This window comes from Triturus cristatus, chromosome 1_2 (assembly GCF_964204655.1).
Source record: "Triturus cristatus chromosome 1_2, aTriCri1.1, whole genome shotgun sequence".
Lineage (NCBI taxonomy): Eukaryota > Metazoa > Chordata > Amphibia > Caudata > Salamandridae > Triturus > Triturus cristatus.
The window spans coordinates 548,036,687-548,052,503 of record NC_140580.1 but is presented as its reverse complement, the minus strand read 5'-3'; the positions used below and the strand labels follow the sequence as shown (position 1 = coordinate 548,052,503).

Below are 15,817 nucleotides of genomic sequence, written 5' to 3'. Positions count from 1 at the left end.
TTGTGAAAACGCTTTGCCTCTAAGTGAAGCCATACCCATCGTTAGTTTCGGCATCACAAGGAAGAGGGTCCAATCTAACCGAGTGAAAGGCATGTTTAAAAGAACTGAACTTGACTGCTGGTTGTACCAAGACTGGAGAACTGCAATTAGATGCTGCTTATCGTCAGCCTCTCTCAAGCTGAGGCTTGGACTATCTTCACTGCCATTAACCTGCATCACACCGTTTAGGAAGAACATTACTAATAAAGCCTTTTTACAAGCTGCCCAGGTAGTCATTTTACAAGGTTTTCCATTTCGGGAGAACATTTATCAGAATACCTATAGGTCCCAAGTTTGAATGGTCAGAAATGTGCATTTCTCAATAAACTCATGCAGCCTTATGTTTGTGATGGCTGTCCAAGACATTCACCAACTCTTTATGGCTGTTGACAAGGTTGACAATAGACAGTTCTGTTCCCTGCAAAATATGCTTGCTCCACACACAGAAGTGCATACAATTTGAGCCCCTCTTGTTCATATACCATATAGCTCAAATATAGTCTTGAAAGTTCCATGTTAAAGATTTGAGCTATTCTGTCAGAATAGACCAGATAGGTACAAGAATGGACTAATGATGATCTGTTAAAAGGCTAAGAAGAAATGAGAATGTCACCATCCCTCTAGTGTTTAAAGGGAACACCTTAAAAGGCACCCCTGGGGAAGTGTTGTCTAGCTAGGAGCACATGATGGGAAATTCTAAAAACATTTTTTCATATCTGTAATAGTGATAATTACTAGTTTATCAGAATGATATACGGAAATATGTTTACCGCGCACTGAGGTCCCTTTGTCAGGGAAAGGATCCTCATTCACGAAGCAATCAATCAAACCTTTGTATTGTCCCAACTATTATTACTTTGTTCTCCACCCTAGTATTAGCCTAGCTCTCACATTCAGATGTACCTACAGTATGCTTCTGCAGTCTGTACAGAGTTGGAATGTTTTTTGTGTAGGTCTTTCCTCGAGAGGTGGGGACCTTATTATGAGAAGAGCAGGTGTCAGACGTGGACAAAAAGAAAATCTGTCCACTTCCAAGTGAGCGGACTGAATGCCGCAGTATCTATCGCACACTCGTCCTTACACTGTCACTGACGACCACAGGCAGGGCCTTAATGGTATGTTGTCACTTGATAGGACAAAATGGGAGCAAGGTAGACATGGCAACGATTAAATTGTCCATGAGACAGGACTGGAAGTGCTTGGATCTACTTGGACCTTATGGGAGTGTCTTAAGACTTTCTGCGCATTGTGGGAGCTAAAGAAGTTAGAAGAGCCAAAATAGGAGTGCATCCTCTGATGACCATGTACCTTGACTGGTGGACCAATCATGACCTCACAGGTTTTTTTTTTTTTTTTTTAACAAGAAACTGGGTTTGCTTTTAATACGGGGCTCCAGTCTAATTTACACATTTCGAGTAGTATTGTCTCCAGAACTGTATACATTGGCAGCGAAATGATACAAAGTCCTGATTAAACACACAATGATTGACACTGGTATTGGGCCTGGACGCTTTAGGTTTATCCCCACTGACATCTGTCAAACAGCCAGGTCACGCCTGAGAGTTTGGTTTTGGTGGAAAGGAGGGAGGTACTGAAGGAAAGAGTTTGACATTCTTGTGCCTTATGGTAATGTGAGCATAAAAGGTTGTAACACATCCCTTTATTTTGTACTTTGGTAGGCTCAAGAAGCAGCAGCAAGAAGACTATAGTGACAGAATGTAAGAGATTGAACTTGATGTTTGCTTTGGACACAATCAGCAAGTATACGACTGTCCCCAAAGTAGAGGTCACACAAAGCAAACACTTGAACAACATATGTGGCCTTCCACAATGGCAAAGTGTGCATAGAGGTAAAAATGTTAACCATGGCAAGCGCCATAGAGGATAGTCAAAAGAGTATGGAAATAGGAAGCACTCATATTTCATGGAAAATCTATGAAAAGTTCAGTAGACTTACTAGAGGTGAAAGCGAGAAACAAACCTGTGAAACAAGGTAATCAAACTGTAGATGGTTTGTTTTGGCAGGCCTCTTCATGCAGTCAACACCAACCACAAGCTGTCAAAGCACAGGCATGTCATGGACTCAAAAAGAATTTGATAGAAGCAGCTTAATATACAGTGAGGCAATCTGCTGGAGCTCCACACACGCCTCCACCAAAAGGACAGTGGTGCCCCAACTTAGAATGACATTCTTCCTCCAGCATCTGCACTGTCCATTCTCATTGTGTATGTGGACATAGGTTTGTATGTGTGCAGATATATGGCTGTACCATTATAGTTTTCCAGGGTACACGTTTTAAAAAACATGGGTGGCAACACTGCACATCTAAAATAAAATTATGACTGCAAGCTTATTGCCAACTAGTACAAACAAGCACCTAATTATTTGAACATTGCATATGACCTATTCCGGTTCTGATCTACACTAGCATGGCTCTTAACGCCTCAATTAATTTTAACCAGACCTACATGCAGCTGCCTACTACCTTGGTTATCAATTTTGAGAAGGAGGAACGATTTAAAAGGAGCAAAGCTGCCTTGCTCTACCAATAGCAATAAATCACACCAACACACTTACATTTCCGGCTACTACTTTCTCATAACGTCATTCACCGCACAATAGACAACCGTGGCTATTAGAAAATGTTGTTCACTTTAGGGTTCAAACCTACACAACCTTTTCACTAAAATGCTTTCCCATGCCTTCCAGACGTGCTCTTTCTCCTAACCTGGACACTGTAGTTTGCAGTGTAAGGCCGCGCAGACATCTTGAGTCAAACAGCCGATGTATCCTATCAGAGTCCTTTACACGGGTTGACACAATAAGTAGGATGTAACCGCAGCAGCATTTTCGGAATAGGTATTCCTTTAAAAAGTTTGCAAAGGCATATACATCGAATTCAGCAAGAGACGACGTCTTATCACGTCACATGCTCTCTCTGGTTGTTTACTAAATTAAACCAAATGTACATGATCCAGAACCATCAGTTATGTTAATTGGAAATATTATATTGGGCCGTTTTACCGACATATATTTTCAGTTATTTAATCCCTAGCATACAATAGAATAAAAGAAAAACGCTAAAAGCGTATTTTAAATGTTCCAAAACGGCAGATACTTCGAGAAGACAACCCCAGGGGAATACAATGGACCTACAAACGTGGCCGTTCAACGCACATCTTTGATTTGCCCAAAAATATAAAAAAAAAAAAAAAAAAATCTATCTCCGTTCTATCCACACGGTGGCACTAGATCTCGTTTATTGCTAAAAAGAGGCACTGCTTAGTTTTACTCATCTGACGTGTAGGAAGCCAAGCTGCACATGGTTGTGTCGAAGCTTTACACTTCATGGCTTCTAAACGTCGCGAGCTTCATTAAGTTACAAGTGGCGATTCCCCATTCACTAGGTCGCCACACGTGGCGACTTGTAACGATCAACAAAACGTTAAAGCAAAAAACACACAAAAGCCAAGCGCTTACGCAAACACTTCAACATAACACCTAACAGGAAACAAGGACTGTAAATATTGCTCCTACAAACTGAAGCAGTAGTTCAGAGGCACATTTTCCACAGGTTAAAAACCGTACAGTGTGAATTAATCACATTAAAAGGAATAGCTTTAAAATGAGTTCCGGTGGAATGAGTTATGGGTCTCCTGAGTCCAAAAGGTTCAGTCCTCTCACAGTATATGTTGAGTTCACAGCTTTGCATTAATTGCTATTGCCGCACATGGGTTACCACGGGATTCTGAAGTGTCTCTTATAAATAGGTCTCCTTAGAAGACGTCACCTTGACCTTTGTCCGTTTGGAAGACCCCTAAAGTAGAAAGGAAAAAAGAGAAATAAAATAACGGTTAAGAAAAGGAACCGGGTCGGGCGCTTTCGAAGAGGACACCATGCACACTAGAAAAAAGAATTCGGCATTGGCACATTGAAAAAACAACTGTTACGAATGCCTAGAATTTACATAATTTAGAATTATCTTACAAACATTTTATGTTGTGGTGAAAAGAAAAGGAAAAAAGTGTTTTGTAAACAGGATTGTTATCCTTGATACACCGTAGAACGTCCTTGTTGCATTTCACTCTGGGTTTGCTCCATAGAACGGTAGGGCTATTACAACGGATCCGACCTAGAAAAACATGAAATACAATAATACAACTAAAAATACGTTTTTTGCTATTGTAAATACTTTCCCCGCCATGCTGTGCTGTACAGAAAATCACATCTAGTCACATTTAAAGTTGAGAAATGACATTTTCCATAAAAAATGTGTTTTTTAACACAGACTTTCCACAAAAGACATATTTTGTTTTCCTACTAACTTTAGCGCTGCTCAGTGGCGTCACTAGGGTTGGTGTCACCCAGTGCGGTAACTCATGGTGTCACCCTTGCGGTCCGCACCCCCGCGTGACGCCACTGAGAGAAAGAGTTGCCTTTGGGTCAGCCCGCTCATGCCACTGGGTTTCAGGTGTTTTTCCTTTCTTTTGCCTTCTCTTGGGTGGGCTGCCTGTCAAGGACATGGCGTTCTGAGGATGGTCACATTCATTGTCTCATATACGTTTCCAGGAGAATTTGATGACGTACTTATCAAGTAGTCTGTCCTTTTGTCAGAATGCAGATGCAACGTTTAGCCTGTAACTGAGACCCAGGGTGTGTTTGTTATATATACTTTGCTGACACAGCAACATTTTAATTGCTGAATTAATACTAGGAAATGTGTACAGTTTGGATAGCTTACTCTTTAAGAAAAAATACTGGTATTCACTAATCGCCCTTGCAGGTTAATTTATTTCATCTTATTGCCATGTTTTACAGCTTTTTTTATTTCCCAAGTAAAGACCCTACTTGGTCAGACATCTCTTATGTGATTAGTTTTCAAAAACTTATAAAATGTATTTTCAACTAATTCGTGCAATATCATTCAAATGAGAGTCACAGGAAGTCCAACATCCATAATGAGCAGGCTTCCACGGGCATTGAGTTTTATGTTTTGTTCGCTCAGAGTCTGGCCTGGTATTTCAATCATGCTCGGTGTTTAGATAGTTTGGTTACCAGAGATTCCTGCGTGTCTTTCATTGTTTTTAAACCACGTTTGTTCTTTTTTTTGCCCAGGCATCCCCTATGAGTGACAACACCACAAACATCTTGGGAAACAATTCTGCTTACTGTACCAGTTTATGATTGTCTTTGGAAAGGGAATCGGGTTACACTGTTACGGAGGCATTCCCGTGTCTCTCTGTTTTGCCAAAGGCTTGTCCCACAATAAAGCGAAGTGCCCACTTTCACAATGACTTTCTTTTGTCCGCTTTTCGACCCCGCAATTCTCAAATAACTAAAAGAGAGAAAGTGAGGGTGGGGGGTCTACAGACTGCGCATGCGTAAAGATGGTCAGGGCCGTTTCTAGGTGTGAGAACTGAAAAACGCCGCCCCCACTCTCAGCTGATGTACAGTTCTCAGTGCAGAACTGGTCACGGTGGTACTGCTATGCATGTATGAGAGAGGTGTGCCGTGCGTACCCTAAACACTACCTGCTCAGCCTCTACTCACGGACTCAGAGCAGGTGTTCATGAGTTTTATTGTTGCCAGGAGACAGAAACAATTACTGGGGCCCGGGCTGGGGCACAGGCTAAGGGTGGCGGATATCCTGTGCTATACATATGCTATAATGCACTTTTGTGACGGGCTAGAGAGGCTTTCAAGTTCAACAGAATAGTATTATGGAATATGTCTGTTTATCTAGGAGAAGTGTTTCCAAGCAAAGTTAGCAATATATTCATTCAAACATGCATAGTTTAAAGTTGTTACCAGTTATTTCATCGTAATTTGCACAACACTGTTTGGCTCGATGATCAGAATGGCATAAAAACATGAAGCTTTATTTTTTAAGCACATGCTCGCAAAAAACACAGCAACATTGTATGCAAGGAAGCGAGAGAAAATGAAGCTGTGAAACACCCTATCATGCGGGGAAGCGAAAGGCTGCTTCACAATAGGTTAAAAGCGCATCACAATTAACATCGACCTCTGCAAACACGGTTCCACTTCACCAATTACATTCCAGGAACGAGAACCTTCCGTTTTTGGACAAAGGAAGCACTAAGCACGCATTCATTTCGATTGCTGCAGATAAGCATCACTCTGACTTTGAAACGCAAATGTTTTCAAAATGCACGCCTCAAGCTAGGGAACCCGGGCCGGGGTTAAGTGTGCTGCCACCTGCTATTATCAATGACTTGCGCGGATTACTACACACCCGGAACCTACTGCGCAGTCAAAAATCGGGTCCTCCCGAGAACTCACTGGCAACTTTCGTTTCCAGCGACTCCATCGGATGAGCTGGGCAAGAAAGGAGAGGGCCAGGGGACAGCAGCACAGCGGGAGGGAGGAGCGAGGCACAAGCACCCCTGCGGCTCCTCCTGCTTATTGCTACCGCTGAATTGCAAGGCAAACTTGCCAAAAACTACTACTGCAATTACTTTTGGATAAATACGGTCTGCTGCTCACTCTGGCACTTACTGATCATCATGCAGGCTCGGCGGCCCTGTCAGCTGCAGTCACGTCGTGCAGCCAGGGCAGGATCCTATCCACATCGTTCCAACTGTCGACCGCGGCGGCGATGAGGAGCTGGCTCTCAGCCTAAATCCATTACCCCGCCCCCCCGCCGCATTTGACTCTCACCCCCCACTGACCTTAGACTATAACACCTCAACAAGCAATGATTGGCCGGGCAAAGACTGACTTCAGCTACGCTCGTGTATCGGGCCGGGGGGGTGGGGGTGTCTAACATGGATACATTGTTGTAGCAAAGAGAACAGTGCTCGAGAGCTACGAGCTGCCAGCCCTTTAGCCTGCCAGAAACAGCGCTGCATTGACAGCTAAGCAGCAGCGCTATATTGCATGACTAAAGTCACTGTCACCGGGTGTCACCCCATGTGATGGTGTCACCCGGTGCGGTCCGCACCCCCCTAGTGACGCCACTGGCGCTGCTTGACAAAACTGCAAGATAGTTTAAAGAAAAAACAGTGCATCCTATTTGAGCTGTTGGATTTCATTCTCATCTGTCAAGTGGGGGCCAGGCCAAAGAATTGAAGGGGTTCCAAAAGTTGCATTTCACAGTTTGCCTCCCAAAGGATTCCCATTTTAACTACTATAGAATTATTCGATAAACCATACAAAAAGATATGGCTGAACGGAATGACACCAAACTTGGCATGAAAGTAGAGGTATACCCAAGGAAGTGCCTTTGATTTTGCGAAAATAGTTTAGTACTTCAATAAATGAACGTTTGCAAAGTCTCAGCGAGGCATGAAGATATTGCATTTTAGGGACAGCTGGGACATTAATTCACGAGTTCTGTAAACCGTGTGTCAAAATGTAAAAATATTTGGATATGATTGGCCGAGGGAGCTCCCTTTCGTCATCCCTTTCGGTTCCATAAACTCAAAAATCATTGGTTGGGATATAGAAGCCCTCTGACTGGCTGGCCACATTATCACAAAAAATATTTTGACCACCATTAGAAGTTGCAGGGACTCAGTCCATGTGTCTCTGGAGTGAGGGGAGGTCACACGCAGGATAAAATCCATAGAAGGGGGCAGGGTGAGTAGACCGTGGCCCATGTAGGAGACCACAAAGGACCCCAGTGTATACATTTTTTTTAAAAGTCGATTTTATCCTGGGGTTCTGACCCAGAGGCTGGGTTTGCGGCCCTCAAGAACCGCAAATCCTGGCTGAAGGCTGCAAACTGGGACCAAGCTTGATGTGAGGGTGTCACAAATTCCCAGCAAGCTTTATAGGCCTAGGCTGGCCCTTTCGTGGATTGTGTTAATATGTAGCCAGATTAGTGAATCCTAAGGAAGGTCCAACAAAAGTCCACGTGCTGGTGAAGGGTCCACAAATACTGCAACATTTAAAAAGGGGGCAATCCACGCCCATGGTCAACAGGGCTGCACAGAGCGTCAGGTATGTGCAGTAGGGTGGGCTGTCCACAGTGGGTTGGGTGCAGGGCCAGGCCAAACATTGCATTAGTAACTTGCCATGTGCAAGGGTCATGCTAAACCTACCTGTATCAGACTTATCTTAATACCTTTGCTGCTAAAGCAGGTACCTGTGAGGACTAGCAAAAGATGCTTTATGTTAACAAAAAAAAATAGGTTATAAAAGCACCAACTTGGACATTATTGCTCTTTAAAACTTAAAGGGAAAACGATTTGTCAATAAATAAAAAAATACTTGATTATATATTTTAATTTTAAAGTTTTTACTAAAGGTGTTCCATAGTCCTCCGTTACAAATCTATGAATAAAGATTATAAGCTGCCTTATGCAGCAAAATTAAATAGACAACAAATTGTTTTAGGATGTGTTAGAACTGGGGGTCTCTAGATGGCAGAGGTAGGTACCTTTGTCCAAATAGGGACCCTTGTTTCTAAGTCAGGGAAAGGGGATTACACTACTGGATAACCCCTGCTCACTCCCTTGGTAGCTTGGCACGAGCAGACAGGCTTATCTCAGAGGCTGTGTGTTAAGCATTTGTGAACACATACAGTAATACAGTGAAAACACTGCAGATGGACACCACACAGGTTTTATAAAAGTAATTATTCTTTATATAGGTTTAACACAAGACCACAAACGACAAAAAATCCACACTACTGTACTCAATAAAATTGACTTAAAGGTGGTAGAATTAGCTTAGTTCAAGTTGTTGGTAAATGCGACACAGTTCTCACAAAAGTACCTGGATGTGTAAGGCAAAATAAACAAAAGGCTTGCAGCGTTGGAGATGCGTCGGTTCCTTGCTTTGGGGGAGACGATGCATCGCGCCTCAATGCTTGCGCAGAGTAGAGGATGCGTCATGATCCTTACCGGAGGAGGTGATGCGTAGATTCTCGTGCTGCAGCCCATTTGCGATGCGGCAAGATGGCGCCTCGATGCGATGCGACAATCCGGTGCGATAAGATGGCTCCCTTGATGCGATGACATTGAGACGATGCGACACGCCCTGGTAGCCTTGCGGCGACTCTCGTACTTTGGAGCAGCGACAGGCCCTGCGACACGCTTCTCCGATGATGCGACGGTGACCCTCATGGTTGCGACGCACTTCTCCGGGGATGCGACCGCAGACAGCTGCAACGAAGGTACGCTTCTGGGATATGCGGCGGCGGCACGCTTCTCCGGCGATGCGATGACTACAGCTGCGGCGGCGACACGCTTCTTCTCGTTGCGTCGCGCTTCCAGCTCCCAGCGACACGCATACTTCTGCAGATAGAATTCCCAGCAAGGAAATTCAGAGGGGAGCTGGTGGTGAAGTCTGTTGTTCCTGAGATTTCAGCAGGAGGCAAGCAAAAGTTAAAGCCCTTGGAGAAATAGTCTGCAAGATGATGAAGTACACACAAAAGTTCCTTCTCCTCTCCTTGGCACTGAAGACACCACTGCAGGCCAACCCAGCACACTGGCAGGGGGGCAGTCCACTCCTACAGCTTCCTTTGGTTCTTCTCCTTGGCAGAGGTTTCTTGTTGTTCCAGAAGTGATCTAAAGCCTTGGGGTTTGGGTCCCCATATTTATACTACTTTTCTCTTTGTTCTCTGAAGGCAGAGAGGCCTTTGCCTAGTCCAAACCAGTTCTGGTCAGTCCTGGAGCACTTTGTTTACCGGACTCCTCCTTTCCTTTCAGAGTGCAGGGCAGAGACATCAGACACCACAGGAGGTGGAGCCAGCATTGTGGAGTGAAGGCACAGCCCTATTCAGGTCCCAGGTGCAACTCCTCCCAACCATCTACATGCAGATCTTCCTATTCAGCCCTGTGCTGACTCACCCTCTCCCCTGGAATCCCCAGCCCCGTCACTCACAGAACCAGACACACAATACATAACCTAGCAGAGGCAGGCTTGGACAGTTAAGCAAGAAAATACATATTTTCTAAAAGTGGTATTTTCAAACACAGAATGTTAAAAACAAATTTACTAAAATATGTATTTTATCATTCTGAGTTCAGGCATACTAAATTCGAATTTCTACCATGTTCCCTGAGTCAGTTAGGATTATAAGATGTAATAATCAAACTGCCCATTCTGGCCTATGGAGAACAGGTAGCCTTGCAATAGTGAAAAACCAAAATGGCTGTCATTCATTATTAGGACATGCCACACACACCAGGGCATGTCCTACCTTTTACTTACAATGCACCCTGCCCTTGGGCCTACCATAGGGGTGTCGGATATGAAGATAAGGGAAGGTTTAGGGACTGGTAAGTGGGTGCACTTGGTCAGTCAGTATGGCAGTACCAGACTGCATATAGGCTCTGCAATGGCAGACCTGAGACACAATTTACAAGCTGCTTCTGTGGGTGGCACAACCAGTGCTGCAAGCCCACCAGCAGCAATTGATTTACAAGCACTGGGCACACATGGTGCACTGTACTAGGGTCCGACAAGTAAATCAAATAACCCAATCATGGAGTCACTAATCAATACATCAATTTAACATAGGGAGCACTTGCACTGTGCACTGAATAGCAGTGGCACAGTGCCCAAAGCATCTAAACCAGCAAAAGTTATCAAAAACAGAGGAGGCAATCAGAAAAAATGGAAGGGAGACTCACGCCAATGGTAACAGGTCTAACAGGATGCATGATGGTGTGACACTAAGATCTCTAGAACAACCCGTAGTTTTCTGTTGCACACCCTTAAGTTGAAGGAAGCAGGCATCGGACATTTTAAGACACCAAGGTGTGGAAGCAGGCAGTAGTGATACCCCTGCTTAAGAAGCCCTCATTGGACCCCAGGATCCCAGCAAATTTTAGACCTATCTCCCTTTTGCCATATCCAATTAAAATCTTGGAAAAAGCAGTAAGACTATCAAGTTATCTGGAGGATAAGTATTAAATGGATAGGGACCAATTTGGGTTTCGCCCAGGACACGGCACCGAGACTGCTCTGGCAACCGTGTTGGACAACTTACGAATGCGAGTCAACAATGAGAATGCTACCTTTCTAGTGTTACTTGATATGTCGGCCGCATTTGACACGGTGAGCCATACAGTTCTGGTGGAGCGACTGGAGAAGATAGGGGTGAAAGGACGGGCCTTACAGTGGTTACAGTCCTATCTGTTAGGAAGACAACAGGTGGTGACTATGGTACCGTTTACTTCCAGCAAATTGCCAGTACACCATGGGGTACCGCAGGACACTGCGATCAGCCCTATTCTTTTTAATATCTATCTACAGCCACTGTTCACCATTATTAAATCTTTCGGAATCGACCTGGTCAACTACGCTGACGATACCAAACTGGTGTTTTCCCTGGAAGGGAAACATGCAGTATCCATGGATACGTTCCAGGAGTGTATGCGTAAGACTGCTGGTTGGCTCAGGAAAAATTCTCTACAATTTAAAGGGGAGAAAACAGAGGTGGTATACTGCTCTGCTGCTAGGATGTCCCAGCATATACCACTGGAGTTTAGGCTCACGCCCGAGGAGGAACCTTTGATTCCAGTTAACACGGTGCGCAATCTGGGGGTTTTGGTAGACGGTAATCTCCAAATGGAGTCGCAGGTCAACAAAACGGTTAGCGTATGCTTCTCTTTGATGCGTAGGTTACGAAAGACTCTCTTGTTACTACCAAAGGACTCACGCTCCCTTGTAGTGAGGAACATAGTGCTGAGTAGGCTGGACTACTGCAACTCCCTGTATTTGGGAGCACCACAATACATCTTCCAGGGGCTGCAGAGAGTCCAGTCCATGGCAGCAAAGTTGGCGCTAAATAGGCAACGTAGGTCTTCTACTACTCTGGCCTTGAGAGAGCTCCATTGACTGCCTAGTAAGGAAATGGTCTGCTTTAAATCGCTCTGCATGGTATACAGAGCAGTACATGATTTGGGCCCAGTCCCACTGCAGGAGAAGGCTACTTGGTATAATCCTAAGAGACATCTCCACTCCTCCAGCGCAAATCTGAGGACGACTGCAAGAGTTAAGCGCTCTAGGATGGGGGGGGGGAGGGCTTTTAGTGTGGCTGCTGCACATCTATGGAACGAGCTACCCCAGAGCATCAGACAAGCCAACTCCCTGACTGAGTTCAGAAAGAGTCGGAAAACCTGGCTCTTTCCTAAGGACTGATTTACAATTTCCTGTTACTCCGATCTGCACATATGATGGTCATACTCAAGTCTAAGCGCCAGGATACCCATAGGGTGGCAGTATGCGCTATAAGAACCTATTACAATTAAAATTGTCTTTGATGGACTACACCATGCAATGAGAAGAAACTTGTCGACATTTTGGGTAATAGCCAGCTTTTAGACCATCCCATGTCTTGAAGAAGTACAAACATGGATCTTCAAAGCCATGCATAACAGCTAACCAGTTAATTTTCAGTCTTAACATATGAAGCATGTGCATTAAAATTACATGAAGGTCATTTAATGTCCAAACAATTGCTGAAACTCCAAAGGGAACGTAATATATGAACGACCTTTTAAGGTATGCTGATCCTTAGTCCCTACAAGTTAGAAGACTATGGTAAAAATTCAACCTCAAAAATCCCAATGAGGGGGGCGTGTCTTAGCAAGCCAGCATGGCGGACGGCTTCTAGGTAGGCTCCGTCCAGCCCAACATTCATCCTGACGTTATCCTGCTCCCCTGGCCACGATACCCCCCGCCTGCCGTGCCTGAAGGTTGGGCGCCGCGGCGTCGCTGTTTGGTGTGGTTTGGGGTCCGATGCGGCATCCTGTGGCGGAGACGGGACTGGGTTGGCGCTGAGGCCTGGGGGCAGCGATGAAGCCGCGGCCTCTGGTACGGACCGGCTGGCAGATCCTGCGGCGGAGCAGCTGCAGAGAGGTCACCCCCCCACCGGGGGCACTGAGTGAGTTCTCCTGCTGGCGGGGTGTTCTTCCTGTGTGGCGGCCCCCCCCCGGTGATCGGCGGTCGGTCGGACCGAGAGGGGAAGAGAGTTGGTGAACGGGGCGGCGCTTGCTGTGGAGGACGCCATTTTGGGCCCGCGGCCGGGGAGCTCCTGGGCCCGCGCATGGTCCGATCAGTGTAGGCGATCGGCGGAGGATCGCCCATCCGGGTGCATCGCTGGTCTGGCCATTGTGGGGCCGGGGCCTGGTGCGGGGACCGGGCTGCGGAGGCGGGTCCCGCTGTTGGGGTTCGTGTGTGGACCTTCGCCCCTTTGCCCTGGGCCGCCGGGTCTGCAGAGGACTGCACCTGGCTGTCGGCAGTCGATTCGGGCTGCGGCGAGGATACGAGTGTCGCGGGGCACGCAGCGACATTAGGGGCCTGTGCAGCGCTTCTGGGACGCCCTGGCGGAGCCCTCGTCGCCCGTGGATCGTTGAGGGGCACTGACATCCGTCCGTTGGGTGGTGTGGAGTGGTGCCACCTGACACACGAGGGCTAGAGACAATCGGCGAAGGCTCCCGGACGGCCGCATCGGCAGTTGGATCGAGCTGCGCGGACCGTGGCCGGACAACAGTGTCGTCCTGCGCTGCGTACGGAACCCTATCTGGGTACACGGGGACGGCGCCTTCTCGAGGGAAGGAGGATCGCGAGGGTCTGCCCGCCTCATCATGACGAGGGATAAAACAAGTGGAGGACCCTCTAAGCAGAGCACGCTGGACAAGTTTGCGGGCCCGGAGGGCTCCACCGGGGCAGTGGGCGGGGCCCAGGGTGCTGTACCGGACAATGCTGCCCTCCTGGCAGCTATTACCCAGTCCAGACACGCCCTAGATGCCAAAATAGGGGCAGTGGGCTCCGATGTAATGTTGCTGCACCAGGACCTACGCAATGCGGTGGCACGCATCATGGAAACTGAAACTCGGATCTCGGGGGTAGAGGATGTGGTGACTACCCTGCAGCAACGAGTGGCGTCTCTGGAGACTACCCAGCGGGGTTTGGCATCTAGGGTCGAGGACGCGGAGGGTAGGGCCCGGCGTAACAACCTCCGCTTTGTTGGTTTTCCAGAAGGATGCAAGTCTGGAAATATGGAGGAATTTCTCACCCGGTGGCTAGAGAGTTGGCTACCCACCGACTCCCTTTCAAAATGCTTTGTGGTGGAGTGGGCACATAGAGCCCTGATGCAGAAGCCTCCCCCCGGGGCCAGGCCGCGTCCAGTGATTGCAAAACTACTTAATTATCATGATCGGGATGTGATTCTTAAGCAAGCCAGGGCCCACAAACCTTTGCGGTTTAACAATGCCCGTATCCTTATATTCCCGGACTATACTAAACAGACAAGGCAACTGCGGCAATCGTTTCTTGCAGCTAAAGCCCGCCTGAGGGAGCTCAGGCTTCCATACGCGCTGCTCTACCCGGCCCGGCTGCGGGTCGTCTACCGCTCCCGCACGTACTTCTTTGACTCTCCGGAGGAGGTTTTCTGTTGGACAGATGAGACTGTGCGGCTGCTCCCTCATTCCCCGCCAGGGAAGGAATCTGACTCATCCTCGAGCGGGGTAACCCGGGGCGTGCCTGGTGGCCGGGTGAAGAGGTCTCGCCGCTCCAGGTCCAGGAGGCGATCCAGGTCCGGTGGTGCACCGTCGAGCAGGGGGTCAGCGTTGGATCAAACAGCACCAGCAGACTGATTTATCCTTGTCTATGCGCATCCATGACTCTTGGATATGTTTATGGCGGTCAGGGGAGCTCTATGAGGGCTGCCATCTCTGTTGGTTATACCAGGAGGGGGATGGGGACTAGGGGATGATGGGCTGTAGTTTGGGGATCCATTGGTGGGTGTGGGGTGGTACCCCCTGTTGGGGTCTGCCGGCACTGCCTGCCGCGACAGGCACTTCACTGTTTGAGTTACGGGGTGGGGGTAGGGGGTTGGTGGGGTTGTTTTGGAAGCTGTTTTCTTATCGCACTGTCCAATTGCGGGTTGGGGTTGCGCTGCGTGACATGTCCTGGGCAGCTGGGGCTCTTCCTGTTTGATGCTTTGTTATGGCTGCCAATACGGGTAGATTGCTGGATTCCTTGGGGTCCCTGCGCATTTTGAGCTGGAATATCAGAGGGGCGATAGATAAGATCAAGCGTGGCGCTATCCTTAAGCAGGCTAAACGCGCCGGTGCTGACATCCTGATGCTCCAAGAGACACACCTTATGGGGACGAAAGCACTGTGCTTTCAGCGTTTTGGATATGTCCAGGTGTTCCATGCGGGCTTTGTGCGAGGTTCACGGGGAGTGGCAGTCCTGATCCATAGACTAGTTCCTTACATCCATGTTAGAGTGTGGGGTGATACGCAGGGCAGATATCTTTTCCTACAGGGTACGTTGTGGGGGAAGTGTGATTTTTGGGAGCGTGTACGCCCCGCCGCCGCTGTCCTGGGGTTTTGTTGAGAAGCTTGTGACCGTGTGGGCAGACATCCCAAGGGGTCTGGCGGTGGTTGGTGGGGATTGGAACGATGTGCTGGATCTGGCTCTTGACAGGCGGAGGCCCGACGGGGCCCTGATGGGTGGTAATTCCACCAAGCTTCATTCCCTCATGATGGGCCAGGAGTGGGAAGACCCATGGCGTCGGTTGCATGGCGGGGCTCCGGGGTTCACCTATCTCTCGGCGGTCCACGACTCCCTCTCTCGTATCGATTGTATCTTTGTGTCTCGGGGCGACGCTGGCAGGAAGGTGGAGGCCGATATTCTCCCTCGGGGGCTATCTGATCACTCGCCGGTGGCCATTACGCTGCGTGCTGGCCCTGTGCGAGGACCATTCCGGTGCCGTCTTTCCGTGTGGAACCTCCAACAGGCGGAATACAGGGAAAACATAGGAGGCGCCATAGATCATTTGCAGCAAAA

The 15,817-nt window shown here is 47.7% G+C and overlaps 1 protein-coding gene across 7 annotated transcripts in view; it reads right to left on the bottom strand.

The window, feature by feature from the left end:
- Window positions 1–1,379: 1,379 nt before the first annotated feature.
- Window positions 1,380–15,817, bottom strand: part of ARHGAP19 (Rho GTPase activating protein 19) — a 209,646-nt gene continuing 195,208 nt past the window's right edge. For 3 of the 7 annotated variants that reach the window (XM_085606401.1, XM_085606410.1, XM_085606406.1), the window contains one exon: window positions 1,380–3,857. In XM_085606401.1, the coding sequence (XP_085462527.1) occupies window positions 3,801–3,857 (57 nt within the window). In that variant the 3' untranslated portion in view covers window positions 1,380–3,800. The remainder of the gene's footprint in view (window positions 3,858–15,817) is intronic. The other 4 variants (XM_085606411.1, XM_085606413.1, XM_085606407.1 and 1 more) reach the window with 3 other exon arrangements.